The sequence below is a fragment of the Scomber japonicus genome, chromosome 10, assembly GCF_027409825.1.
Source record: "Scomber japonicus isolate fScoJap1 chromosome 10, fScoJap1.pri, whole genome shotgun sequence".
NCBI lineage: Eukaryota > Metazoa > Chordata > Actinopteri > Scombriformes > Scombridae > Scomber > Scomber japonicus.
This window is the reverse complement of record NC_070587.1, coordinates 10111516-10138734: the sequence shown is the minus strand read 5'-3', so window position 1 is coordinate 10138734 and position 27219 is coordinate 10111516. Positions and strand designations below refer to the sequence as shown.

Genomic DNA, 27219 nt, shown 5'->3' with positions numbered 1-27219 from the left:
CCTATAGCTGAGAGTACGTCTTTATACATTTTCAAACTGAGTATTATGTTGATATGTTTATATGCACTGCAGAAAATAAACACATCAGCAGCTCAGTGTAATGTGGACAGCACAACAAATCTGGGATGGGCAAAAAAACAGATGGAGAAGGGCAGTCTAATAGTCAGTTTATTCACTTCCTCAACGATGCACAAGTAATATCCTCTGGCAGTACAGCAGAAAGAAAGAAAAAATTAGGCATATGGAAAATATATACTCATTTATGGAAAAGATACAAAGAACGAGAGCGAAGAAATGGAGGACGAGGAGGATGAGTCACAGAAAAGGATGATGCATGATGTGATGGATATGATGACGAGGGACAAACAGAGGATGATTTCAGATGAGGGAAGCAAATAAGACAGTGCAAGCTGGATAGGGAACATAAGAAAGGGTGAGAGATGGATGGATGAAGCCTAAATGTAATATGAGGAGAAAGGAGAGGTTGGAAACTTTCCAGCCAGTTTTTCCCGTACTGGTTATCAGAGTGTGATGTCATCACTGCCTTATTCAATTATTCATCCACTCTTCAGATCAAGGGGAGGGGCATAATAGAGAGCACACTGAGCTCACTACATTTCTATTTCTTTTTGCCTCATCTTTTTTTCTCTTTCTGTCTTTCTGTGTCCTAAAATGGTTTTTTTCTGCCTCTTTACTCGTTTTAAATCCCATCAGCTTAGGATGTTAATATGCTTTTCTCTTGCCGTCTATCCTCTTTCCTCAACCCCCCACCCACCTCTGCTCCCTGGAGTGGCACAGATAGCTCAGATCAAGTTACATATCTCATGCAGTGTTGTAGTTGGCCACATGGAAACTTACAAAGGGTTAGACTAGTCAGCATTACAAATCATCTCCAAATGACTGCTAAATGTATTTCTTTTTCCTTATTATTATTTTATCATTTATCTGTGTTTTCTAATGATCAAATGAACCACTAACTTGTATGCTGTAAAAAATGTCCCCAAATCAATGATCTGGGAAGGAAGCAAGAAATAGGTGTGTAGACCTTTAAGAGCCTGAGGGGTGGATCTTAGTGCATGGACCAATTACTGACAGCCAGTGTCAGAAAAATAGGAAGTATGATGTGTTGGTTACAGTTAAAACACAGCTCAAGTCTAACCAAGGTATGGTTGCTCTTTAGTTCATTTTGTAGCCTGTAGTCTTGCAATCTATCACAGGTAATCGAGTGCAATGAAAACTGTGGTACCAGTCTCTGAATCTTTACAAAGACAGACTCTGTGACTGAGCTAGAACGGATAAAACACTGCTATGTGTTGACTGACTCAGCATTACACTGTATGCTGTACTGGTGGGGACGGGAGGGGTGATGGTGAAGGAGGTAGAGAGAAGTAGAAAACAAAAGCTGAGAACAAAGAGAGAGAGAGAAGGTGATCCAGAGCTGATGATGGCACGCACTGCAGTAAAGTAAAAAACATTTAGCATAAAGAATGGCACTTCCTGTGGTTTCATAATATTTATACCTCTCAAAGCAAGTATAGAATAGAAAGTGAAACCAGATGCTGTAAAGAAAACTTGGATTCTTAACGTACATATGATGAATCTTTTTGATTGATGGTGGCATTTTAATTATGGTGTCATTGGTGAATGAATGGCTGATTGACAGATTGAGTATTTTTACTGTACAGCTGTTATTGTTTTATAGCAACAGTATCATTTCCTCCTAAGTGAAAGATTGTAGTTATTACACTTCATAAATCAACCCCATTGACTCCCATGTGCTGTCAGTGTGTAACTGTGGATCAACTGTTTGACTCGTTTAAATACTGCATTACCGCATGATGTTACATGATGACGATATCTGCAGGAATACACTCATGAATGTGCATTTTTCTCTCAACAGACACTAACATTTTCTGCATCTCTCTCTCCTTCCCATTTATTTGCCTATTTTTTTGTTACTTTACTCTTCCTTGTTTTTCTCACCCATCCATCCCATTCTGTTGTTTTCATTGTTTGTCCATGGCTCTGCTTTGCTCCCTCATTACTCTGCTTGTGCGCCTGCCCTCTCCTGTCTTCTGCACCTTACAATTTTTGGCCTTTTTGCCCTTTCCAATAAGCAGTTTCCTCCCCTCCACTGTCCCTTGCCCAATCCTCCCAACCCTACTTCCTCCACTCAGCTCTCCCTTCCTATCGCCCAGGCTATTGTAACTCCCATCCCCTCACAGTTTCTAGGCCCCACAACCATGTGGGCAGAGAATCCACAGACCAACACTGCAATACACAGAGGGCCAATATTTCTGGCTCATCTTATACCCACAGAGATGATACCAGCACTGATATAAGCTCCGGGTTTAACTCTGATTCCCTGGCTGACCTTTGTGTAGACTCTTCTCATGATTATGGGAATATCATTAAGAAAAACACTTATTCTGCATACCAATATATCAGTGAATCCAAACCAAATGACAGGGACTTTACATCCAGCTGTAATTTTGACTCTCTCTACTGCACTGACACAGAGAATCAGACCAACACGCACACTAAACCCGACACACCTATTAGTAGCACCACTGAAGCACCAGGTTGCACCACCCCATATAAGAACATCGATGTCTTGATGACATATTCTAACAGTGCAAAGGATTCACTGTATTCAAGCAGAGAAAAGCGCACACAATCGCACGCAGACCACAACAGCATCAAGGCCAGGACATCCAAAGAGCTCCCCCCTCTCCCCACCTATTACCTGTACCACCCCAAAAACTGCCCTCTGCACAGGGGTGCCCCTCCTCGCCTCTCGCCTATAGGAGCCCTCTCACCTCCTCAGCGCTCAGGAGTGCCCCCTCCAGGTGTGGCAGGCTCCTGCCTCAGTTCCCCGCTTTTCCCCCGCTCGCACACCCTGCCTGCCCTCGCTGCACCTCTCTACTACCCAAACCTCTACCCTCCTATACCGCCCAGGGCTCCCCCCCTACCCCCAAAACTCCACCAGGCTCCTCTGCAGTTGCGCGTGGCGAGTAAGATTTCTCTCTCTCTTCTCTCTCCCTACATCTGACACTCTCTGTCTGTCTATCTGTCTGACATCTTGCTTGGATGCATGCATGCATGTCTTGTCTGTCTGTCTGTCTGTCTGTCTGTCTGTCTGTCTGTCTGTCTGTCTGTCTGTCTGTAATTATTCTCTACTCTTGTCTTGATATGGTGGCCCTCACACTTTTGTCACTTGTCACTCAGCCCTGAAGGTTTGCAGATTTGAAAGAACTGGGTACCTGTCGCTGGTTTTTGTAGGAGAAGTCAGCTCCCCACAGGTCATGTGATATGTCTTATCTACGCTGTCCTTTCAGATCTGCAAACGGCCTTCAGAGGGGTAACAGCTGTTCCTGTCAGAGGGTGTCTAGACTCACTCTCATCACTCTCTCTCTCTATGTCTTTGTCAATCTGTCTCTTTGTCTCTGTCTTGTCTGTTCTGTCTGTCTTTTTTTGTTTTTTTGTTTTTGCATGGAGCGTTGACATGAGCAATTACATTTCATGCAAATGACAACCCAAGTAGCTTGTTGATTTTTAATTTAATTTAAACCTTTTATTGTTGTGTATGTGTGTTTAGGTGATATCACAGTAATTACACAGCATCCTGTTCATTATATGAATGTTTGCATTTATATAACTAGTTTATATAAATATACATATAGAAAAGACTTTACATAACACCTGCCCTTTGCACATGTGTGTAATTGTATGACCTGATTCATGTGGTAGTTTATTGTCTCTGCAGTCTCTCCTATGTATTCTTATGCTCATATTAAGTATGTGTGAGTGTTTGAATTAGTGTATTTGTGTGAGTCAAGGTTAATGCATGGGATCCTGTTTATCCCTGATGCAGACAAAAAGACGTCTTCACAGATCCATATGTGGAAACTGGCCACAGTAAATTAATATTTACAGGATGCGCTCACATGCTGTTTGTCGTCAGTATCACCATCTGCTTGTATCTGCCTACTCCAGTGCTTCTCATTGCTTAATTGCTCCCACTAATAACACAAATATTTGAGTTATGGTATTTCTCTCTGTTGTGATTTGTTTTGCTCCTGTTGAATTTACATTTTTTTTATAGTAGTAAGTCATTCCTCTTTTACTGCCGCTGTCAGCTGTTCGCAGTGTGTCATTCGCTGGAACTGTAAAGAGAGGAGAGACATCCTGGATGGGCGAAGATGTGAAGCATCCAATGAGAGGTCTTGGCCTGTCCTCTCTGTGCCTGCAGGAAAAGAAAGGTGTGGATGCACATCTGTGTGTGTGTTCCCCTGTCCAGCTGTGCATGTTTGTCTTTGATGCAGCTGGAGCTCTTTACTGTTTAACCGTAGACTTTTGTTCCTCCTTCCAGCTCTGGTCAGTGCGGTCAGTGTAGCAGTGGAAGCCATCTTGGCCCAGTTCAGCTCTTCTCGGACTGTAGTTCAGAAGGTCAGTCACTGCTGAATTTTCCCAGGGGGTTTCATTTTGTTTGAATGTTGTTGTTGTTGTTATTGTTTCAGTCTTCTACTGTCTAGAAACAAAAGTAATATTTTATTGAATTAATTTTTTTTCTTGTTCTGACTCTACAAATTTTGTTCCATCTCTCCTCAGTCTGTCTCAATTAACAAGGTACTAGAATATCTTTAGATAACCTAGTCTCTTAGTCTCTCAGTGTTGTTGTAAACTAACTCCAAATCCCCCTCCCAAATCATATCCCATTACATCATACCATCAATCATTGCCCCGCGTGTCTCTCAACCCACGTGTGTGTCCCATTTTTTCTTCCCTCCCTCTCTTGACACATCCTTTCTTATCTCTTCCCCTGTCTCTCACCATCACGGCATATCCTTTACCTCACTCTATCCCATTTCATCCCATGCTACTCATCGCTCTCCTCTCCTCATCGCTCTCCTCATCGCTCTCCTCTCCTCTCCTCTCCTCTCCTCTCCTCTCCTCTCCTCTCCTCTCATCTCCTCAGGCTTTATCAGGAGACAGCACTATAAATCCATCTCTGGGCCGTCTGGTGCTGCAGTGTCTTTGCCCCGCCCTACACAGCTTGCTGACCGATGGACTAAAACCACACAAGAGTGACCTGATTGCAGGCAGGAGGCCAAATTCAGCCTGGGGCCTGGTCCAAGCCTCCACTAAGCCAGGTACCACTCCTAAGAGCAGGGAGAAGTTATCATTTATAAACTTAAATATATAGAATAGGTTAGAAGTCCATTTTTTCTGTGGGTCATATTTCCTGTATTGCCTGTTAATGATCAACCCTGGACTCATTTTCCCACACATCAGTCAATACTTGTTGATTTTAATGCCTGAAATGCTGATTAAAGTGAATAACAGGATACAGATATTGATTTGCCTGCAAGCACTAGAGCTTCACTGAAGTTGTTTACTCACCTCTGTAAGTTTCACTGTTGATCACTCTCTCAAACTGTCTCTCTCTCTCTCCATCCCTCTTTTTATATGTAATTTCTCCTTGTCCACTCTACCGTTTAATCCAGGCCCTAAAACACAAGCCTTGTTCAACCTACAAGTTCGAGTTGGAGAGCTGCCACAACTCAGACAGAACAAGCACAGGTTCAACGCATTCCTGTTTGGACTACTGAAGTAAGTACTGGCTCTGAATCCTTTCTGGTCTTCACCCTTGGCATGGAAAGTGCAAATCAGTAGTGTAAATATATAGATTTCTTTGCTCCATATCCTCTCTGTATCTTCAGTATTCTCATTCTCTCTCTCTCTCCTTTTCCTCTAGTACCAAGCTTCTTGATTTCTGGCTGTCTCACCTTCAGTCTTGCAGTGGTAAGTTTCTTTCACTTTCTTCTCACATCATTGCTTTTTGAGTGGTCATGTGACTAAATTTAATTTATCTTTCTTCCAGATGTGCTCGAGACATACTACCGCCCCTCCTCCTTTATGTGTCTGTCGCTAACCGCCTGCCAGCCTCTGTTTGAGGAGCTGCTCCTGGTGCTGCAACCTCTCAGCCTGCTGACCTTTAACCTGGACCTGCTCTTCCAGCACCACCACTTAGAGGCAGACGGTCACAGTCCAGAGATACCCAGTCCACCCTGTCAGGATGCAGGTTTCCAGCTGCCAACAAGGGGATCCCAATCCAAGATCGAAAGCTGCAGATATATTGAAAGCCTCTCAGAAGTAGACTTTGGAAGTCCAGAATATCAGGAAGCTAAAGATGGTGAAAACTTGTCACCATTGGCTCATCCAAAGAATGGAGGACCAGGCGGGTCAACAAATAACAATACTGAACCCATAAAGGCTTCAATCACACTCGGGCAGACAAGTCCTCAGCTGTTGTGGGTGCAGGAGAAGGAAATTGGGGAATTACCTCCTCCAAGCATCGAGGAGGACAGCCTTGCTCAGCAGGCTGGCCTGGTATGTGAATTTTCAGTGTTCGAGTCATTCTGATTGTGTGATTCTGCAGGGCTGACATATTTTGTTTTTGTTTTTTAATCATAGGTGATCCAGCAGGGATGGGGGGCTGTGGTGCGCTGGGGAGGCAGACTGAGCCAAAACCTGTCTGAGCTGAGCCTGTCTGCAGGGAAAAGGGAGGAGATGAAAATGGATCTGCCAGATCTCCAGGCTCATACAGCCAGCGACTTTGCTCCAGTCAGCAGTGGCACTCAGGTTCCCTGGGGTCTGGGGCGTCTCTTTGGTGCCTCTAAAAGCCCCAGCAGCCCAACAGGTCACACACCACCATCAAGGTAAATCAATGAACACGTGTCTCCTGTTCTGTGGAGGTTTCTGTGTCTCTAGAAAACACCACAGCAGGCTACTCCACTGATGTATTAGCATAAAAAGGGCTCTTGAGCAAACAGATCCTGTACTGTTTTGATTTAAAACTTGGTCATTATTACATTTGAAACTGATCAGTGAACAGCATGAATAGTAACTGTGACTTGGTTATATTTGCCATTTGCTCCCTTTTTCATTCTCTGTCCCCCTCCCATCCCATTATTTTTCTCTCTCTGTTCCTCTCTCTATCCTCTTATTTCTGTCTCTTCAGGCGTCCCTCTCAGTGGTTGGCTCCTGGTGTCACAGCACTGACTCGAATGGTGAGCAGCAATTCCACCCCAGTGATGAGGAGGACTGTGGATGTCCAGGGAGGAAGTGAGCCAGAGTCAAAGAGAGAGGTCGACACGTTGGAGATGAAGGACAAACCCAGACCTCTCAGGTACAGCAGACATGAAGTGATGAATGTGATAACATGAAGGGTGGATTTCTGTATTTTTGTTTGCTGCTACAGAATGAAATTGGGTGAGGGGATGATAGATAAGGCTGTGTCTGTCCTTCAATCTATGAAATGTTATATTACAAGTGATATCTTACGCTGCCTATCTATTTTTAATGAAACTTGAAGGATGTTACATTTGTGCAGGCTAAGGGTGCTATTATTAAAAGTATTAAAGATTTTATTGGGTTAGGGTTAACTCATGGACACCAGATGGTGGTGCTATAATCTATGTTTAAAATGTAGGGTTAACAGTCTGATTTACATAGCCATTCTTTATAATTATTTTAGAAATTATACAGACCTATCACAGTAGCTACTTTAGACACTACAGATGTTCTGACATTTAAAAAAAACCCAGATTGACCTGATGGGGAAGAAGAATTTTAATATAAATATTTCATTATTTCATATAGATATTGTAATGGAAAAATGTGCAGTCATCTATGGTTAGGGTGTCGTATAAAGAAATTTCAGGCACCAAAGTTAATGGTTAAAAACAAAACCTTTAATAAATATATGATACATCAACACAAATCTGCACACTCAACTTCCTCATGGTATCTAGTCGCTGCATGATTTTTTTTTAATGACTTATTTCTCCTCTAAAGCACAAGTGGGAGAAGGGAACATCAAAAATGCTCCTGTTGTCATTCTTTCTCTTTGAAAGACTTCTATTGTTAAATCACCAAGCAGATATGGAGCGATCCTGCATTGTGACTCATCCAAGAGTCGACTACATGATATGCAGTGGATAACGTCATTGTTTGTGGTTTGTGTATATGCAACCCATTGAGGCTGAGAAAATCTGTTTTCTGTTCTCAGGTCAGTACGAACGCTGTGTGACCACAATGGAACGGGTTCTGAGCTCAGCTTCTGCAAGGGGGAGGAACTCGTAATATTAGGAGGTGTTGATCAAGACTGGATTCGCTGTCGTCAGGGAGATAAAGAGGGGCTGGTACCTATTGGCTACACCTCGCTCATCATGTGACTGACACCATAACTGCTGCACTCGATCAATGAAAAATAAAAAATATATTTTAGGCGAATATTGAGAGGTTATGGTAATGCTACACTACTCTGAAAGGGATATTTCACACTGGCATGGTTTAAGTTTGATTTGAGTGCATTAACACCATCTGCTCTGCTTTATGTGCATTAGGAGTAGCCTGCAGTCCCCTCTCCCTTTATGAACATATGGGAGTTTTTTCCCATCGCAATCTATCCAGTTTGGTAGCATTAAACTAATGGATTTTAGCAGCAGGAATGCAGCAGATGGTGTGAAATGACTCAAGTCAAATTTAGACCATTTCAGACTGGAAGAACTTTGATCTTGGAGTGAAGTATCCCTTTAAATGACCTTTCTTCAGTGTCTGCCTTCCCTTCCTTGTCAGCTGCCAATCTGAAAATGATCACAGGGGGAATTCTATGGGATCAACCACTAGCAGATCTAAGTGTGCTCAGATCAGCAGCTGCCAGCTGTGAGGAGGCGACAGTCGACAGCCTGGCCGTAGCCACATTAACATTTCGAGCCATCAGCAGTAGAGAGTCGTGACTCGCAGGTTTGTCGAGTGGAGAAAGCATGTTAGAGTACTGGGCCGTAGCTCCTGTTGCATACTGCGTAGTAATGTAGTGAATTGTAGCTGTGTAGATCTGTGCTCTATTGACCTTTTACCCCTATTGACCTCCCACCTTTATCGCCTGGTTCATGCGTGTTTGACATGTTTCTGCTATATTTGACTGTATAAATATACATAAATATATATATATATATATAGGTATATAGATTGAGATTGATATTAAGATAGAGAGAAAGGTGAACAAGAGAAAGCAGGTAGTGGGACACAAGCAGCAGCTTAATACTGTGGCCACAGTGAGGACGTGGATTAAAATTGAGTGGATTACTTCTTTATCATTACACCTGCAACTTCACACACACATTAAGTGGTTGTCATACATGCAAAAAGAAAGGTGTATGTGTTTGTTTTAAGTATGAAATCCAGTATCTTCCCTCTTGTGTGCTTCATGTATTGCCATTTGTCTTGAGATCATATTCATAAGAATCATTAGATTTAGCCTCATACCTTTTAAACACTTTATGCATTGTAATGTGCCATGAATGCTTCAGGTGAATGCCAGAAAATATCTATTCATCTCACATAGTTATAGAAGATAACCTACCGGGATCGCAAACCCAGACAACAGCAATCTGTAGCTAATCTTTCTACTCGTCCCAAAACCTCACGGGCCAACCCCACGAGAGTTAATGCCTCACAAAACTATGCTCTGCTCTTGTTCAACACTATCTGAACTCCAATTTAATGCAGTAAGGGAAACCCTGATGTATGTAGTTCATGACTGCTACTGTAAAGTCTGTAGGTTTGGTGGCTGGTCTTCACCTCATACCTCAGTTTTTTTTATTTATCTTAACCCTCCCTGCCATGTTTGCTCATCATAATCATTGTTATTAATGACTGTGGTAGTAGAAGTGGTAGTGGTGGAAGTGATATGTTGATTCTAATAGTATTCATATAAAGTACTTTGCTTTGACATTAGTTCTTCTCTAGATTATGTGTCAATGACTATGCACAAATGTGCAACTTAATGCCTTTTTGTTTGTTAAACAGTTATTTTAGTTTCAAAAAAGTGCAAAATGACACGTAAAGCCTGTTTAAATAATAGGCTTAAATAGTTAAAGTAAAATTAAAAGCATCTGATCAGGAAAGGCTAATGATAATTCAGCAGGGAAGTTTCATACTTGAGTCTTATCAGTCAGGCAAAGCTAAACACAAGGTTTGCTTATGTTATTGTGTCAATGCCATGTAGCTTTACTGTCACTATGGCAACGGTTGCATCAAGTTAGACCAGTGCTCATAACTTGCTAATGAACACAATAAAATTGCATCCTCATTGACATCAAATGGATAATAACTAGATTTTTGCAGGAAAATTGTTAAAAAATACAATATCAGCTGACACATTTAATTGTGTGTAATGTTTTATTTTTGTTTGTGCATTTTTCTAAATGTGAGATAATGGTCAAAAGGCATTTGTTTGAAAGCTGTTAATTTATTGGATGTACTATTTATTGATCTTGAGGTTTCTGGAATGAATCACTATCTATCTGGGTTCTTTATGTGTGTGAAGGAGAGAGAGAGAGTGTGTGTGTATGTGTGCACACATGACAGTGTACGTGGCAGGAAAAGCAGAGATGAGTGTGAGCACATCTGTGTGTCTGCACATCCTGCACTTTCACTTGAATGTGTGTGTAAGTGTAACAATGAGTTCTGTACCTCCCTCCTCCTCCCTTTCTCTCTCTGGTGTCATGTAGCCTGTAGACATCCCCTGTGTCTTACTATTGCATATAGTTCAGTGCCCCTCTAGTGTCAGTCACTGTCCAACTCCTGCATGTGCTTGTTTGTAAATACACCAAATAAAAATAATCAGTATAAACCAAACCTACTCAGCTGTTTGAGTCATATTTTTTCACTAAAGCTCATGCAAAAAGCTTTAAAAATCAGGAATTCATGAAGCTGCCCTAGAAAAATGTAGGTCACATCTCACTCAGAAAATGTAAAATTGCGGGTCTTTTATTTGTTGCTATTTGAAATGTGACAGGAAGCTACCTGTCACCACGTGAGATTATAAAGGAAGTGAAGACTCATGTTTGTGTTTGTGCAAAAACATGTTTAATGTCTGACTATATACTGCTTCCTTCTTATGTTCCTGGGGAGTACTGTATCTCTCACTTCTTTGCTCTTATAGAAAGATTCCAGGATGCCCTGGGATGTTGTGAAAGGCAGAGAGAGGAGAATGAATCTCCAGAGCAAGATGCGGCCCTCCCCCACAATGTAGCCCCGTTCCTTTGATAGCGTCCTCCATTGTGGGTCATTATGGAGGACAACACTGTGAGATATACAATCTAACACCACTAGATAGCACTGTTAGCTCAAGCTGATTAACATCACTGCAGCATTGCTCACAAAACACACACACACACACACACACACACACACACACACACACACACACAGCAAGAAGGAGGCCTTGATGCGAGAAGAGTGTGCAGGGTTTAGTACTGGTCGACATAAAATGCTTTTATTATTATGGATATAGAGGCAAAAAGTCTGAACTGACATTCTATGGCATTGAGTTATAACTGTTTTTGATGTTTTGTTTTTCAGATGCACATTATCAGAGGCAACAGGCAAAGGTTACATGTCATGCAAACTAGATAAATAACTCTTTATGTGTACCTTTGCTATAAAGTTAATCATCCACTGGCAATAATGTAGTGCTCTTAGTTAAAAAAGTAAAGAGGAAAAATATACATACAGTATGTAAACAGTCAAAGAAATTGCACTTCTTTGGCTTGTTATTAGAAGCCACACTACTGAAAGAGAGCAGGAATCTAACACTGGAAAAAACTAATTCACTGTCACTGATTGTCTGACCAATAAAAAAAAAAAAAACATACACTCAGCTAAAAAAAGAGACAAATTATGTATTCTATTAAAAAAATCATATACAATCATAGTCAATTTTAAAGAGAAATGTCTGATATATTGGTCAGCTGTTTAATTTGATAAAAACATCTTAGTAAAATGAAGAATTTGATTATTAACCTTTATGTATATCCCGAATAGTATCATGTGTAACACTAATTTTACACGCTACTGCTGATAGAAGGAAAACAGGTCTCTCTCTATGTACATTCACAAGAAACTAAACGCTTATGGGTACTTCCACAAAGTGGATAAGCCCGATACTCCTAAAATGAGAACAATCTACTATGCATCTGTACAGAAAAAAAAAAGACCTCCAATCCCCAAATATTCACAACTTAATAAAACACAACAAAGGAAGTCCTTATATAGTCCTTATCACGGGAGATATTGCTTTTAAAGACTGCATGAGCTCGCTTAGGTACGTACACAAGACAACATGGCACTTCTACAGAGCATTTGGGGTGAATCACTTCCATGTTTCATTCCCTCTCCTCTCTCCTTTCTCCCCCCACCCCTCCCCGGACATTCTGATTGTCAATGCTCTGGAGCAAAGAGTGAAACATTCTCAAAGGCAGTCTGAAGTAAACAAAAACACTTTTTTTCTTTTTTTGTTACCCTTCCCGCCCACCCCTTCCCCAGGAAGCAATACTGAAAATAGTTAACAATAAACATTCCTATCATGAATATATTTTGTCCATTTCTTTAGCAGACAAGCTGTATTTTTTTTTCAAAAATAACTTCTTTCTTAAAACCTCATTAGAAATTCTCTTGCAGTGATGCCAACATTCCTATCACTAAGCCCACCCCCTCCCCTGTCTATTCACTGGTACATAGCAGACACTGTCTTGGTAAAGTGAAGAAACCCCTAACACTGTCTCAACAGCTTTTAAAACTGGCTCACTTCTCCTCATGTCATTTCCCAAAGGTGCAATGTGACTTTGAAAGCTTAACGATTAAATGAGGGTTCAATTTTGACCTACTTAGGGCCCAGGCTACATTTTTGTTCCCCCCGGGCAACTTGTGAGCTCCTCATCTCTTGGAAACTTCAGAGCCAAAATTCTGAATACCATACATGTCCACTTTAAATGTCAGATCGATGTCTGTCTTTCCCACATTTGCTTAAGGTGCTGAAGTAAGAGCAATCAAGGTGTATGTGTGTGTGTTTATAGTGTGTCCACTCAGCATACATACAGTCTTTAGTGTGCTTGTTCATCCAGCACTAGTGCAAATTCATTTCAGCTGGTCTGTTTCTTTCATCCGGGACAGTTTATCTCTGTTTCTCTCATCCTTCGCCGCATGGACAAAAGATGTGTTGCCATGGTTTCATCCTTGGTGTGATGCCCTTCAGAGCTCTAGGTTCAACACACTCATCTGTCAGTGTGTGAGATGTCTTTCTTGCATTTTCAGCCGCTAGAATTGTCCAGCTCTCTTCTCCTTTCTCGCTTTTTCTCTGTGGCACTGCAACTGTTAATAGCCATGTTGTGACATCAGTTCCTGTCCATCTGTTCTGTGGTGGGCATCATCCTTTTCTCGGAGTGGTCCCACCTATGCAGAAGCATGGTCAACAAAACAATGCATATACATCTGAGTCTCTCTCCTGTTTCTGCACGTTATGCTCAGCTTACCTCTCTCCACTAGCTTATGAATGCTGCAGGGTCAAAAGTAAATCATTCAGTCGTTTCCTCCTCTGTTCTCTGCTGCAAACCTCTTCTTCCCCTCTTTTTTCTTCCTCTCCCTCCTCCTCTTGTCTGTTTCGGGTTTTGGTGGGCTGTGGTGAATAAGAATGCACAGCTAATTACTAAAACAGATCTTTACCCTTGATGAAATTTGAGAGAAAAGATATTTTCCGTGGGTAGAGCTGCATTTCACTCACACAGGGGCTGGCGGTGAGCGAGCTGGAGGTGTCCTGACTCTGCTGGCTGGGGTCACTGCTGATTACCGTCACCTCCACCCCCACAGGTTGATCTGTAGGTCAGAGGTCACACAATATACTGTATATGTTAGTGAAGGCAGCGCAGGAGGGAAGGGATCAAAATAGGACATCATTTCTTTTACAGATATATTTGTAATTATGTGAGTGTCCTTATTCCCCTTTGATTCCTATCTGTAATCATTCAGGGAGTCTTTGATGGAAACTGTGTGGTTTCACTGTTAATGGGGAAAGCTGGTGCCTGCTGGGTTCTTGGACACCACCGGTGGATGACAGAAATAGGGAAACATTTCTGCAGGCTGAAATTCTGTGGTTGGAAAACCACTTAGTTTGTACTGCTGAGTATGATATGGAGAGACAAGCCAAATATGAGGACAGTGGGCTTTAAGCACAGAGCACACACACACATACGCACACACACACGCACACACACACACACACATATACATGCACACAAACTAAAAGACACAAACACAAGACACCAAAAGAAGTCTATACAGATGTACAGTAGAAATGAAAACCTGTTCAACCACATACACGTATGCATACACAAACACCTACAGAAACAAAAACTAACACACACACTTGCTTCATGGACCTGACTTGATGTGGCTGTCGTCCCCATTGGCTCCATCACAGGAAAGATGTTGCAAGTCCCTCTCTTCTACCTCTGCGTCTCTCTCTCGCTCCCTCTCTATCCTCACTCGGATCTGTCTGTCTCTCACAAGCTCCCAGTTCCTCACAAGGAACACGTGGTGTTTCACCACAAAGCTCCTGGCCCAGCACACAGGGAGAAACATTCAGCACATAATTTAGCTGTCAACGTGAGCATTAGTTCAGTAACAGTGCATCAATTAGTTCATCTTGAAATGTGAATCACTGTTATCTGTTTTATTTCCGTACCTCTCACTGCTGGTCAAAGGCTCCATGTCAAGGTGAGGAAAGAGGCTGGTAATGTCACTTGAGCTCTCTTCCTGTACAACATAAAGCAGATGCATGTCAGTTTTGGAGATTATCAAAGCTGCACTCTTTTCCCAAATAGTAAAACTTGTAGTGACAGAAACTCACTGCTGTCTGGTGAGAAGGTATGGTTCTCTCCTTCACCCGGCCTGAGTAGAATTAAGAAACAGAGAGAGAAACAGAGTAAGATACCGTATCAGAGTATTCCTCTGACCTTTTACTAAAAGAGAAGATGACACATCCAGTGCAAGAAACTCACAGTAACGTCGCTTCCTTTTCAGGGGGACAGCTGGCTGTCTTTCAAGCTGTAACAAAACAACATGATAATTACATCTTTCTAAATTCCACCAATCTTTTTTTAATACTCTTTTTACTCTAATGATGCCTCAGCTCGACATTGTAACTTCCTGATACTGTGTTATGGAGCTCTAAAGTACCTGGTTGTTTTGCCAGAGCCACATAACATCATAGGGTAACTGGAAATGAATTCTCTTCAGCCTCAGGTACTTCCCTGGTGGACACAAGGGGAGTTTAGATAAACTATCACAGCTACAAATAAACTACAGAAAAGTTTGCATATTCTTTTCTACTTACCAACATGGATAGGAGCAGGTAAAAGGCTGTACTCATGCTCCCCTGGGGTGTATTCCATACTCCCTTTGCAAAACTGTTGGGTTTGGGAGGGCGGACTAGAAAAGAGACACAACATTAAATAAAGGCATGAATAAATGATGTTTTCAATTGTTTCTCCAGTATTACTTAGTTATATAATTTCTTAAAATGCAAATGACCAAAAAGAACAAATTATACCAAAAGACTGTTATACTAGTTTGTATAATTCAGTCCACTTACTCTGTAGTTTTATAATCATCAGAGTAAAGACCAGCCCTCAGAAACTTCTTCCTGGGAGGACCATCTGCTCTCTCCTCTCTTTGGACGGTTACTGGTTGGGACGGAGCCTGATCGACATCTGATTGGCTACAACATTCAGTGGGGGTGTCACACTCTGGTTTATCCTCAGCGACACTAAAAGGAAAGAGATAAGAGAGAGATAGAATGATAGAGAGGAAAAAGAGAAAGAAAGAAAAGGCACTGGTTTAGCACACAGTGCTGAAAACGATGGGTTAATATAGCAGTAGTGAGTGGCTGTATTGTATTTTTAAGTCAACCAGCTCAGGTGCTATGTGAAGGAGTTGTGAGTGTTTACCTCTGATGACAGGGAGAGTCACCATGTTTTCTCTTTCGTCCTCTCTTCCTCTTGGCCTGCAGCTCTGACTCTGTCACCTGCTGCACTGTGTTGTTTCCTCCTAAATCTCTCTCTGACCCTCTTTCTTCTCTTCTCCCTCCCATTTCTCGCCCATCTCTGCTGTGGCTATATCCTGGCAAGAGGTCGGGTGATGACATGGGGGCAGCTGCTGAGGAGTGCGTGGGGGAAGATATAGTGGAGGGCAGTGGGTGCTTCCTGGGCCGTCCTGGCCTTCTTTTGTTTTTCACCTCCACACTGTCTGGTGTTGGCACACTTTTCTGCTGCCCCCGGCTTCTTGAGTCACCTTGTAAACCTGCAGTCATTGAAACAGAAAGAGGGAGAGGGAGACAGGAGGGGAGGGTGGGGTGTAAGTGGCAGAGAGGAAATGAGACAGATGTGGATCAGTGATTGAGCCAGCAGGAGGTGTGAGGTGAGGCCACTCTAGGCTGAGTCATACGGATGGGCCACAGAGTAGGTGAGTCACAACATTTCCTCTGACCAGATCACTTCTGGGAAATGCATTAAGAAGTGATTTATGTACACACACAGCAAAAAAAACCACAAGAATGGTCACAAACCCAGTGCTGCATGCATACTTTTTAATGTGCATAATGTGCACACTCTTGCACAGAAATTGTTTTTGCACATTCCTTTAATGGGAAGGCTGAACAGACAGTGAGAGAGACAGAGACAGAGAGAGAGAGAGAAAGAGAGAAAGAGTGTGTGTGTGTGTGTGTGTGTGTGTGTGTGTGTGTGTGTGTGTTCGTGCCCATGCTAGCGTGCTGTACTTCAAAACGCATGTGTGTTTAATTAGATGATGAACTGATGTCAAATGTATTCCACCGTCTTGAAAGACAACATTTTCCCCTCACAAGCTCTATCTGTCCCCCTTCTGACCTCTATGCTATTCCTTCATCAATCACTTCTGAGGTCATCTATCTTTTTGTTCCATTTTCCGCAGTCCCTAACAAGACTGACCACTCTTTCCTTATTGGATTTTTCCAAGTCAAATAGGCCCTGTTGGCCAGCAGTGAGGGATAGGCCAGGCTTTAAATAGCCAATGTGGCGGTTAACTAATGACTGTGTTCGCTCGGTAGCCCTGGGCTGCAACTGTGTGTGGTTCGCTACAGACTGGGAAGATTTTCTGGCAGATTCCCATCAAGATGCTGCCCTCTTGGTATAACACTTTTTAAAAATTCCAACAGAGTGGTTGCTGAGTGGCTCCGTGTAAAGCACGTCTCCTGCTCAGCAGAGGGAGTCAGAAATTGGCTATAAAAAGAACGGAGACTGATTTCCTCTCAAACACTCTCCAGGCTTTGATGCATGGCTCAACAACACCTCAGAAAAAGCAAACTACTGCTTCAACAACCTAATCTCCACATTGTGCAAATATAAATATATGTCATACTGTGAAAGTAAAAAGAGGCTCTTTTCACTCAGCTGGCTATCATGATTTGGTTCCTACTGTTGTATTCAATGATAAGCATAGTTGATGGTGGATTTCCCATATTATCTAGATTACTGTCAATATTCAAATATTCACATTTTCTGTCAGTGAAACAATATAACAGAATACAATTAAATTCTCACAAGTCAAGAAACAATGTTAACAATGAAGCTTTTGTTGGATTTATCAGCACAGACAGTTTCCAGCCAGATAAATACTATGCCCAAATTTCTGCATCTACAGCAGACATAACCTCATTACAGCTGCAATGATCACTTGATTATACAAGACAAAAGAGAAAAATAATCAGCCACTATATTGGTAATCGAATAATTGTTATTTGTTTAAAGAAAAAATGCCAAATATTTGTTGGTTTTGTCTTTTGATTAGAGGCTTTTCTTTATCATGTTTACTTTGTCACAGTAAGCTGAATATCATTGGATTTTGGACTTTGGCTCACATATTTGAAGTTGCCATTGTGAGCTCTAAGGTATAACTGGCATTATTTACAACTTTATGACATTTCATAGTCATAATGATTAATCAAGTAGTAATTAATTCACTTATCTATAATGAAAACAATGATTAGTTTCAGCTCTAAACCCCAGGTATGTCTGTGATCCCATCATTCATGCACCTATTCATTAAATCAATCACACATACTCACCTGCTTCTCTCCTCTCTGTCCAAGCTGGCTCGTCTCTCCTCCATGACCGGTCTCCGCTTCCTGGATTCCTACTGGCCAATCCACTCCTCAGGCCCCGCCCCCCTGTTGCCATGGCAGCGGATGTGAACAGGTTGGTGTGTGTCGGGGATGGGGACGTCCTGTACAGATGTGGAATGTCCTCCCCATCTTCGTCCTCTCCGTCTGATTCAATCATTCTGCCTGTGTGTCGCTCCCCATTGAAGGATCTCCAGCTGGAGTTTCCAAATCCTGTACCTCCAAGGCCCCCGAGTTTAGTCCAACTCTGACCCAGCCCACCCCAGCCTCCTCCAAATGAAGAAAGGTGAGAGGAACCCAGGCCCAGTGAGGTGAGAGATGTATGTTTGAACCTCTCTGTTGAAGATGATGATGATGAGGCAGCAGCAGAAGAGAAGGAATCATTTCCGTTCTCACATAACCAAGGCGACAACATACTTCCCATTCCTCTTGTCCCTTTCCTTACTCCTTCTCCTTGCCCCAAAATGAATCTTGATCTTGGCTTTGAACTGGAAAGCCCTTCTCTCTCCATACTGTCTTCCTCCTCATCCTCATTCAACTCCTCCTCATCATCCATGTCTCGCTCACATTGCCTGTGACGATGTTTATGTTTATGTTTGTGTTCACTCCTGCCGCAGCCACAGGAGAGGCTGGATGTGAACCCTGAGCTGAGGTGTGGGCTTCCTCCAGTGCCTCCTCCCATGTCTCCCTCAACCTCTCCTCCTAAAGCTCCCTCCCTCAGCAACCTGCTCCTGCGCCGGTGGAATCTAGCAGGGTTGAGGAGGAAGTGGGCGTGGTGGGGCTGATGCGGGGCGTACTGGTGAGGAGATGGAAGCGGGTAGGAGCTGGGAAGGTGATGGTAAAGTGTTGTGGCCGGGGGATAGCTGCTGTAAAAGCCCATATTTTCAATGGTCTCCTGGAACTTCGAAGGACAACCACACTGCCTACGGTCTGCCTTTCTGTTACAATGCACTGGCTGGCAGGGGTAGAAAGGCTGGGGGGAAAAGGAGGGATTAGCGGAGTAAGAGGAAGGGTGAGGCGAGTAAAAGCCATTCAGATTAATCCTGAAGATGTTGGAGCGAAGAGAATGAGAGGAAGAGTGATGGCGCCTTCCCCCAGCAGCATTCCCACTCCCATCAAAGCCCTGTCCTAGTCCTGTCCTCGCCCAACTTCGCCGTCCGATATGGACTTCGCTGAATTGACCGATCAGATCTTCTAGTTCAGACAGAAACTCTGGATCCCGCATGTGTAGCTGCTGGTGCTTCTTCTTATGTTTATTTTTCTGTCTCTTCAGTGCATTGTGCCCAAGGCAAGAATAATAGTCAGAATGAGTGCACTTGTTGTGCCCTGGGCAGGGGCACGGGCACAAGCAAGTACAGGAAGATGAGCAGTCGTAATCCCTCCGCCTGTGCCTGTGTCTGTCTCTGTGCTGCTCCAGAGTAGTTGAGTTGATGATGGGGTTTGTGTGTCTAGGGATGTGAGAGAGGGGTGAGGAGACAGAAGAGGAACGGTCCATAAAAGAGGAGTGTTTTTGACCCCCTAGAATCACTCCTGACCCTTGACCCAACCTGAGCATGCCTCTAGCTCCCCTCATATCCCCTCGCTCAGAGACGCTGTTGTTATCTGTTCCAATGCCGCTGTCACTAGGCAACGTCTCTTCACTGTGTGATTCGCTCCTCGGGGAGGGGGTGGCCTCTTTTAGGTGGCCAGGAGAACCAGGTGTATGATGCAATGGAGTTGAGGGGCAGGACAGCTTACATGAAGACTGGTGAAAGGGGAAGTGATGCCTTCCCTGACATGGACAACTCTTCTTCACAAAGGGAGAGAGGGAAGAGGAGGAGGGAGGACGGGGGGAAGTGCAGGAGGATGATGGAGAAGGAAGGGAGAAAGGGTGAGGAAAAAGTAGGGATGATGTAGGTTCTGTGACGCTTCCCTCACTATAAGGGCTCTGGGCCCCACTGGAGTGGGTGAGAGATGGGGAGGGAAAGGGGTGAGAAGGAGGAGGCTGAGATTGGTTCGATGAGAAGAGAGATGTTTCAGAGGGATTGGTAAACAGAGACGATTGGGTGTAGTTCTGGGAGTTGGAATTTAGGTTAGCTGTCTGAGCTTTAGGCTTGCGTCCTCGCCTCTTTCCCATGTAGATGGTCCCTCTCTTGCTCACATTGATCTGAGGGCCCAGTTTACCCCCAAAGGAGGACAGGGCTGAGAGCGTGTGTGCTGTTGTAGTCTCTATCGATTTACACATTCTTAAAGAGGTCTCACCATCTGTTGCCTCGTTTCTCCTTCCCTCCTTTCCTACATACCCAGACAGCATTACCTTGTGAAGTCTCCTCTTCTTTCTTTTCTTCATTTCATTAATCAGCCTCCTGATCTTTAGCTGCCTGTTTCCCTTTTCAGGAGGATGAAAATCTGTACTCCTGTCTGTATCATCAGTTTGATTCAGTGCATTTCCACTCTGGTCCTCAGGGAGGGGTCGTTTGGGAGGACGGCCACGCTTCTTCGGGCTGGATTTAGACTGAGTTATACTCTGCAGTATTGGACTTGGCTCTGGCACAGGGGCTTTCTGAACGTCACACCCAAGAGGCGGCACCTCAGTTGGGATGGCGTTTGGTGACAGTCTAGGGGGAGGTTCATCTAAGATAGAGGAGTGGGATTTAGGGCGGCCTCTTTTTCGGGAAGGGGTTACAGGGCATCTGGAAGCAGGAGAGCTAGGATCTGATGTGGGGTGACTCTGCTTTGGGGATGATGGTTTGGTTGCAGAAGAGAGAGGGGAGGAGCTGCTGGTTAAGGCGCTAGACGGAGCTGGGTGTGACTCATCAGTCTGCTGAATAGCGGCCTTGGCAGGAAGGGACGTCTTGGGATTCTGGGGAAAACTTAGTAAAGGATTATGTTGGGAATCTGAAAGGGCTTCCTGATTTTCCGCCCTCTGAGCCCGGTGCACCAGCTTGGTCCAGCTGGGCCGTCTGGCTTTACGTTTCTTGAGCGGTCTGCTGTCCTGCTCTTGGGGGGAGGAAGGGGGAGAAACGGGGGCACGGGCAGGAGGAGTGGGCAGAGAGGGAGGAGCAGAAGAAGAGGGGTGGTTTGGAGGCACAGTTGAATGTCGTGAGACATCTTGTTCTTTTGATTTACTGGTGTCACCTGTTGTTGTTGCTGGCTCAGCTTGTTTAACTGGTTTGCAACTGTCGTCCACCCTGTCCTTCTCATCTGGTCTTCCTGCGTTTACTCCTTTACAGGTTTTATCAAGTTTACCACCGTCAACCGTTTCACCACATTTTGCATTATTATCCTCAGTTCTTTGTCCGTCTGGGGAAAGCTTATCACTCTTTTTCTCACCCTTTCCTTTTTCAGTCTTTAGTTCATCCCTCCATGTATCATCAGTCCTATGTCTTTCATCCTTTTCTTTCCCAGGTCTTGATTTACCATCTTTCCCTTTCTCTTTTTTCTTTTTTTTGCCATCTTCCTTTCTGCCCTCACTCTTTGCTCTTTCAGCCTCCAATCTGTCTCGCTTTGACTTTTTCTCTTTCCGTTTCTCTTTCTTCACTTTCCTCTCTTTCTCTCTCTTTTTCTCTTGTGAGGGCTGTAGGCAGGGATCCTGATCTTGGGATTGGGCAGAAGAGGGATCCACAGCGGGGGAGGATTGTGGTTTAGGGGTGACCGAAGGAGAACAAGGAGAGCCTGGTCTACTCTTATGGGACAGTTCTTTATAGGAGCTGGTGGAAACTGGAGGTCTTGTAGACAAGTCCATGGAAGAAACAGAGGAGGAACTGCTGTGTTTTCCAGCTTTGATTTTTGAAGTGGTATTGCCAAGGCTGTCTGCAGAGCCTTTTCCATTCGATAGCCCCTTCTGTTTCTTTGTCTGCACCAAACCATTATGTTTCTTGGAGGTCTTTCCTTCATTCCTGGTTTCCGTTGCAGAGACTGTTGGGATGGATGGGGTGGAAGAGGTTGGTGAAGCTGTCTGGTCGGTTGTGGGTGAGCAGGGTTTGAGTCCTGCAGCGACTGGTTGAGCACTGATGCTAGGAGGCTTCTCTTTCTTCACTCTCTCAGATGAACCATTTGAATTCGCCTCTGTCTTCTCGGCCAGTTTGATAGGAACCTGGGGAATGTAAACATGCAATCTCAGTCATAGACAGCAATGGCTGTGACATCCATTATTTTGCTGATGACTACAGTGAAGGACAATGGGGAAGACACAATAACTGAAATGTTTTTGTTTTTGTCTGCCCATTAAAAGAGAGACTGAGGACAAAATGACTCAATCAGGCAGAGAAAGGAGGGCACACAGAGTAGAAGGAGATAGTGAGGTGACGGAAACAGGAATGGGGTCGACACAGAAAGGAGAAATACAATGGCAGAGAAACAGAGAGGAAAGGAGTGGGACAGGAACAGAGGGGGAGTGAAAGATAAATGAGAGCAGGTAGAGAAAAGAGGGGATGTAAAAATAGAAGAGAGGGACAGATATAGAGAGCCAGGCAGAGACAGAAAGAGAGAGAGAGAAGGCTGTGCTATTGGTAGCTATAAATTGCCACTAATACAGATGAGAAGGCTTGACATTTCGTACTTGTCCTGTAATTTTGGTATGCTGCAGCTTGAGTGGTGTTTGTGCAGCTGAAGCAATAAGCTTCCCTTTGGGTGATTGTCATAAGGACTTATGGACCAATGTCTTTAATAGCTCGAAGTGGTTGCTGTGCTGTTATCCTATTTATAGGTCTGTTTATTCAAATGTACTGCTTAGGTTTCAGTATTGAGACAATTGCTCCTTTGACCTTATTACAACTGAGCACAAAGCAGAGTGATTCTGTCTCTGTCTAAAAAAAACAAAAACGAACTACGGCACATATTTACCTTTGATACTTTCAGTCGCTGTATCACTTTTGGGTTTTTCCAAATTTAAGCTAACTTTAACTAATAATAGGTTGAATATTGGCAGCTGTGAACACTGTATATGTGTGAGGCAAATTGACCTTGTTCTTAACTTACCTGTTTGGCAGACTTGGTCCCTTGACTGGTTATGGCAGGGACTGAGGCTGGGGTGGGAGCTGTAGTATATGTTGTTGATAAAGACAGTGGCTGCGATGACGAAGATGATGATGACGATAATAATGATGATGATGCAAGTGGTGGTGAAGCAGCAGATGCAGTTTGTTTGGATGTGGTCTGGACAGCATCCAAGCCTGAGCGTTTCTCCCTGGTTGCCTCGTCTGGAGTAAAGCTGGTTTTACTCTGCTGGCCTGCTCCTCCCTCTCCATCCCCCCTCAGCAGTCCCCTGGCCTGTCTCTGATAGGTCCTGATGGTGGGCTTGCAGACGTAGCTCTCCAAAATCTTGGGCGGTTTCTTGGTGCGTTTGGCCTGGAGTCCAATCCGGAGTCGTACATTCCCCTCAGGGCAGCTAGTCTCTCTGCCAGATATCTGAAGCTGTTGCTGCCCTGCGCTTCCACAGCGCCCCTCGATGAGCAACTCCAGCACTGCCCCCTTGTCTCCTTCTCTCTTTTTCCCTGCTCCTCTTCTCTCCTCCTCTTTCTTCCCTACATCTCCATTCTCCGCCTCACCTCTCCTCCTTTTGTCAGCCACTTGGTCCTGGTCAGTATCTTCAGGCGCAGGGGAGGGGTCCAGAGGGGAGTTTGTAGTCGGAGGGGTACCCCCCTTCACTCTCTGGTCCATCAGAGAAGTCAGGGGGGAGAAGCAGGATACTGTGGGGTTCCCAGTATTAAACGTTTAAATGCCTCAGGAGGAGTTGTAGGGGTCAAGTGCTGAGAGCAGCCTGCAGGTGTAGGTCAGGAGACTTGAAAAAGGATCCTTTAACAGTCTGTAACAGTACAGTTAGATTCCTTCATCCAACGAAGGAAGGTCTCTGTTGTCCTTTGGGCTTGAGCTGAGAAGGAGTAAGTATGAGACAAAGAGAGAGAGAAAGAAAAGACAGACAGGCAAAGACAGAAAGATAGAGAGGCCAGTGATTAGTCATTTCAGTGAGCTCAGATGCTGTGTAGCAGCAGCACAGGAATTGAGGGGAAAGTCCCCTTCCCGCAGGCAGCTGTAGAGAGGTGCTAAAATCTGTGTCCACAGAGATGATCTCATCATACAGAAAACCCAGGAGGCCAATCAACGCTGCCGATTCCCAGAATTTCTGCACTAACTGGAAGAAAGACCTACTCACATTCTTAAAAAACAGCCTCAGCTAGTTCTCTCTGACATTCGGTAAATAATGGCACCTCTGAAAGACAGCACACACTCCCTAAGCCTCCACACTTTTACTCATGTTCTAATCCTGACTGTGCCCCCCTTTTCAAATCAATATATCAGTCAATCAGCTTCTCACTAATTCAAACACTTGATCCAGTCTCCTCCCCTCCTCTCCCCACCGTCTTTGCTCCTTCTGTTCTCAGCTACTCCCACAAGCACTTCTCCTCCCACCCTTCCCTATGCTCTGCTGTACTTTCTTTTCTCTCCGAAACTCCCCTTTTCATGTTTGGCTGTAAGCTTTTGCATGCATTCTCTATTGGTCCCATCCTCTCTCTCTCTCTCTCTCTCTCTCTCTCTCTCTCTCTCTCTCTCTCTCTCTCTCTCTCTCTCTCTCTCTCTCTCTCTCTCTCTCTCTCTCTCTCTCTCTCTCTCTCTCTCTCTCTCTCTCTCTCTCTCTCTCTCTCTCTCTCTCTCTCTCTCTCTCTCTCTCCGCGTAGACCACACAGTAAAATGGTCAACTCATGCACTGTATCCATGTTAATCAGAACCATATTTCCTCCTCGACTTCGTTCTTTTCCTCCTCTCCAACTTAAATCCCTCCATTCACGGTCCGACCGTTCCCCTCCTCCCCTTTCAGTAGTGGTAACACAAATCCGTAGGAAAGGGTAAAACTTATTTTTGGAAAGGAGTGCAAATTCCTCCTCCTCCCATTGCTTCCTCTAAGTCAAGTAAGCTTTTCATTGACCCCATTGTAAATGGAATTTTAATGTGACATTACAGCAAGTAACACACCCTAAAATAACATTCTCCTCACCAGAAAAACTTTCACTCTCACTCGTTCTGCCTTAAGCCCAATTTTTAACCTACCATGGAAAAAGGGAAGCAGCATCTTCTGTCATGCTTCCTTCATTATACTCTCTCACTCATTAAGGGAGACAGACACTCATCCATTTTCTAATAAAACACACCCTGCCAAGCATTCTTTCAGCTCTCTCCTGAGAGCCTCTTATGAAATAGCTTAACTGTCTCTCTGAACTGCCCCCTTAAACTTACAAGAGCATCTCAGATAATGTTTTCATTTAAGAGCTCAGTGGGCTATCTCTCCTGCCTCTTGGTCCCTCCACACCCAAAACCCTTCTTGAATCATACTGAGCTCAAATCAACATCTGTTCCAGTAACTGCTGTTATGTAACATTTTTGGAAAGCATTTCCAAGGCCAGACCTCCTCAAAATAAAATAAAATGAGCATAGAACCGGACAGTGGTCCTCTTGGATAACTGCAGCTACCTTTAACCTCGCTATTACTAAAAGTCTGGCCCGTATAAAGAAGAGAAAACTGAAGAGGATACAGGCCCGAGGAGAAGCTGGAGCCATGTGGGTTACCCTTGTGTTGTGCAAAGTGACTATAAGACGAGAATAAGAGTGGCAGGTTTTCAAACTTATAAGGGCAAACCCATTCAACATCAGTCAAAGTGCATACTAATCGCCTTTTATACTCTCCATAGCTATACCTCTCAAACATAACTCAGAATTATTCTAACATTAGACCAGCAGCTATTTCCAGTGACAGGATGATGGGTGGACCTGACACTGTAGTCAGTGTGGTTCCTCGGCAGCGCTGAGGCGACGATTAAATCATGATAATGGCCCACCATATTTCCAGCCATCATCACCATCCCATGACGGTGTTATCATCCATAACTACAACACCATTATCATCTGCCTGACAACAGCATGAGCCGAGCAGCCCAGCTGGAAATTAGGCAGATGTGATGGCATCGCAAAAATATTGAACCATGAAGCCTCACAGAGTCAGTGCAGCAGCCTCACTCCACATATACAGGGAAGTTTCTCACGTGAGTCTCCCTCCTCATCTACCTCCCCCTCCTCCTCCTCCTCTCTCTCACATATACATATGCTACACACACAAACACACACTTTCCCCTAGTTAGTGTATCAGAAGTGTGTTGGTCGTACATTGTGTACCCAGGTCGCAGCTGCGTAGGCTGACTGATGTTGCTACTGTAGATACAGTATGGGCAGTGGGGGTGTTACCGCACTGGAGCAACCTATCACTGGTTTACTCGGACGTCAACAGGAGCTTCCTTCTCCATAATGACTTTGCGCACCTCGGAAAATCACTATCCGCCTGATGCTGTCGCACTTACAAATGATACACACATGCACGTGTTGTTGTTGTCGTCACTCCTATCTCCATAAAGAAATATATCCCACATTTACGCCCTCCAAAAACATAACCAGCTACAAATCTAAACTCAATATAGAAGTGGGGGCTACGCAGCATTAAAAAAAAATGTGCTCGCTGGTTAGTGCTTGTGATGTGGATTTGTCCCGTGCCACCTTTTTCTCTTCTATCTGTCCTCTGCCAGCCCTTCTGCCTGTGTCAGCAACATTGAAATAAGAAATATCACCATGCACGGAGAACAGAGAGGGAAACACACTCAGCAACAAGGGATAAAATTAGCGCAAAGCGGATGCACAAAATTCTCACTACCCTACAGTGCTCCTGGGCTCGCTGATGATGACAGGCCTGCACACATTAATACAGACTGCCATGACAAGCTGTAATAAGGCTACGTAGGCTACTTACCCGAGAGCGCGTCCCGGAGCCAACTGCGTTTTAGGCAGGAGGTTAAGGTGTTGCTGTCCTGCTTTCCCCTTCGCACCACCAGCAATCCGGAGCTTTTGGTGCATTAGATGTTGCTTTGATTACATAACTACGGCCGGCGGAGGTTAAAACACCCCCTAAAACCGAGTTTCGGTCTCATCGGAGCGCAGAGCCTAGTGTGCAACAACATTGGCGCGGGTGTTTTCATAATCATACAGTCGACAGATCTCCGTAGGCGCGTCTTCGCAGCTAGGTGGCGGACTGGTTACACTGGATCTTGTTTTTTTTTTTTTTTTGCCCACTTCTGTCGGGGAAAGTTACATCGCTCCCGCCAGTAATAATGGCTCAGATTGTGCTCTCGTATGCATAC

The 27219-nt window shown here is 44.1% G+C and overlaps 2 protein-coding genes across 5 annotated transcripts; one reads left to right on the top strand and one right to left on the bottom strand.

Annotated features, from left to right (window-relative positions):
• Positions 1-1823: 1823 nt before the first annotated feature.
• Positions 1824-10700, top strand: rusc1 (RUN and SH3 domain containing 1). The gene is made up of 10 exons (XM_053327156.1): positions 1824-3014; positions 4140-4262; positions 4373-4449; positions 4979-5153; positions 5508-5613; positions 5759-5805; positions 5885-6393; positions 6478-6722; positions 7025-7192; positions 8075-10700. The coding sequence occupies exons 1-10, from the start codon at positions 2618-2620 to the stop codon at positions 8238-8240; spliced, it is 2013 nt and encodes a 670-aa protein (XP_053183131.1). The 5' UTR covers positions 1824-2617; the 3' UTR covers positions 8241-10700.
• A 537-nt stretch (positions 10701-11237) lies between these two features.
• On the bottom strand, positions 11238-27190 carry LOC128366440 (histone-lysine N-methyltransferase ASH1L-like). 4 transcript variants are annotated; one of them, XM_053327150.1, is made up of 14 exons: positions 26832-27189; positions 23021-23912; positions 18008-22136; positions 15855-16206; positions 15500-15673; positions 15242-15336; positions 15085-15158; positions 14907-14952; positions 14756-14796; positions 14591-14661; positions 14286-14461; positions 13631-13722; positions 13383-13525; positions 11238-13302 (listed from the first exon to the last, which is right to left on the bottom strand). In XM_053327150.1, exons 2-13 carry the CDS (start codon positions 23699-23701, stop codon positions 13397-13399), a joined length of 6060 nt encoding a protein of 2019 aa, XP_053183125.1. In that variant the 5' UTR covers positions 23702-23912; positions 26832-27189; the 3' UTR covers positions 11238-13302; positions 13383-13396. The 4 variants fall into 4 exon arrangements, 3 of the variants coding, with proteins under 3 accessions (XP_053183125.1, XP_053183126.1, XP_053183127.1); XR_008321856.1 differs by lacking the exon at positions 11238-13302 and having other exon boundaries at positions 13496-13525; positions 14273-14461; positions 26832-27190; XM_053327151.1 differs by lacking the exons at positions 11238-13302; positions 13383-13525 and having other exon boundaries at positions 14271-14461; positions 26832-27190.
• Positions 27191-27219: the final 29 nt, after the last annotated feature.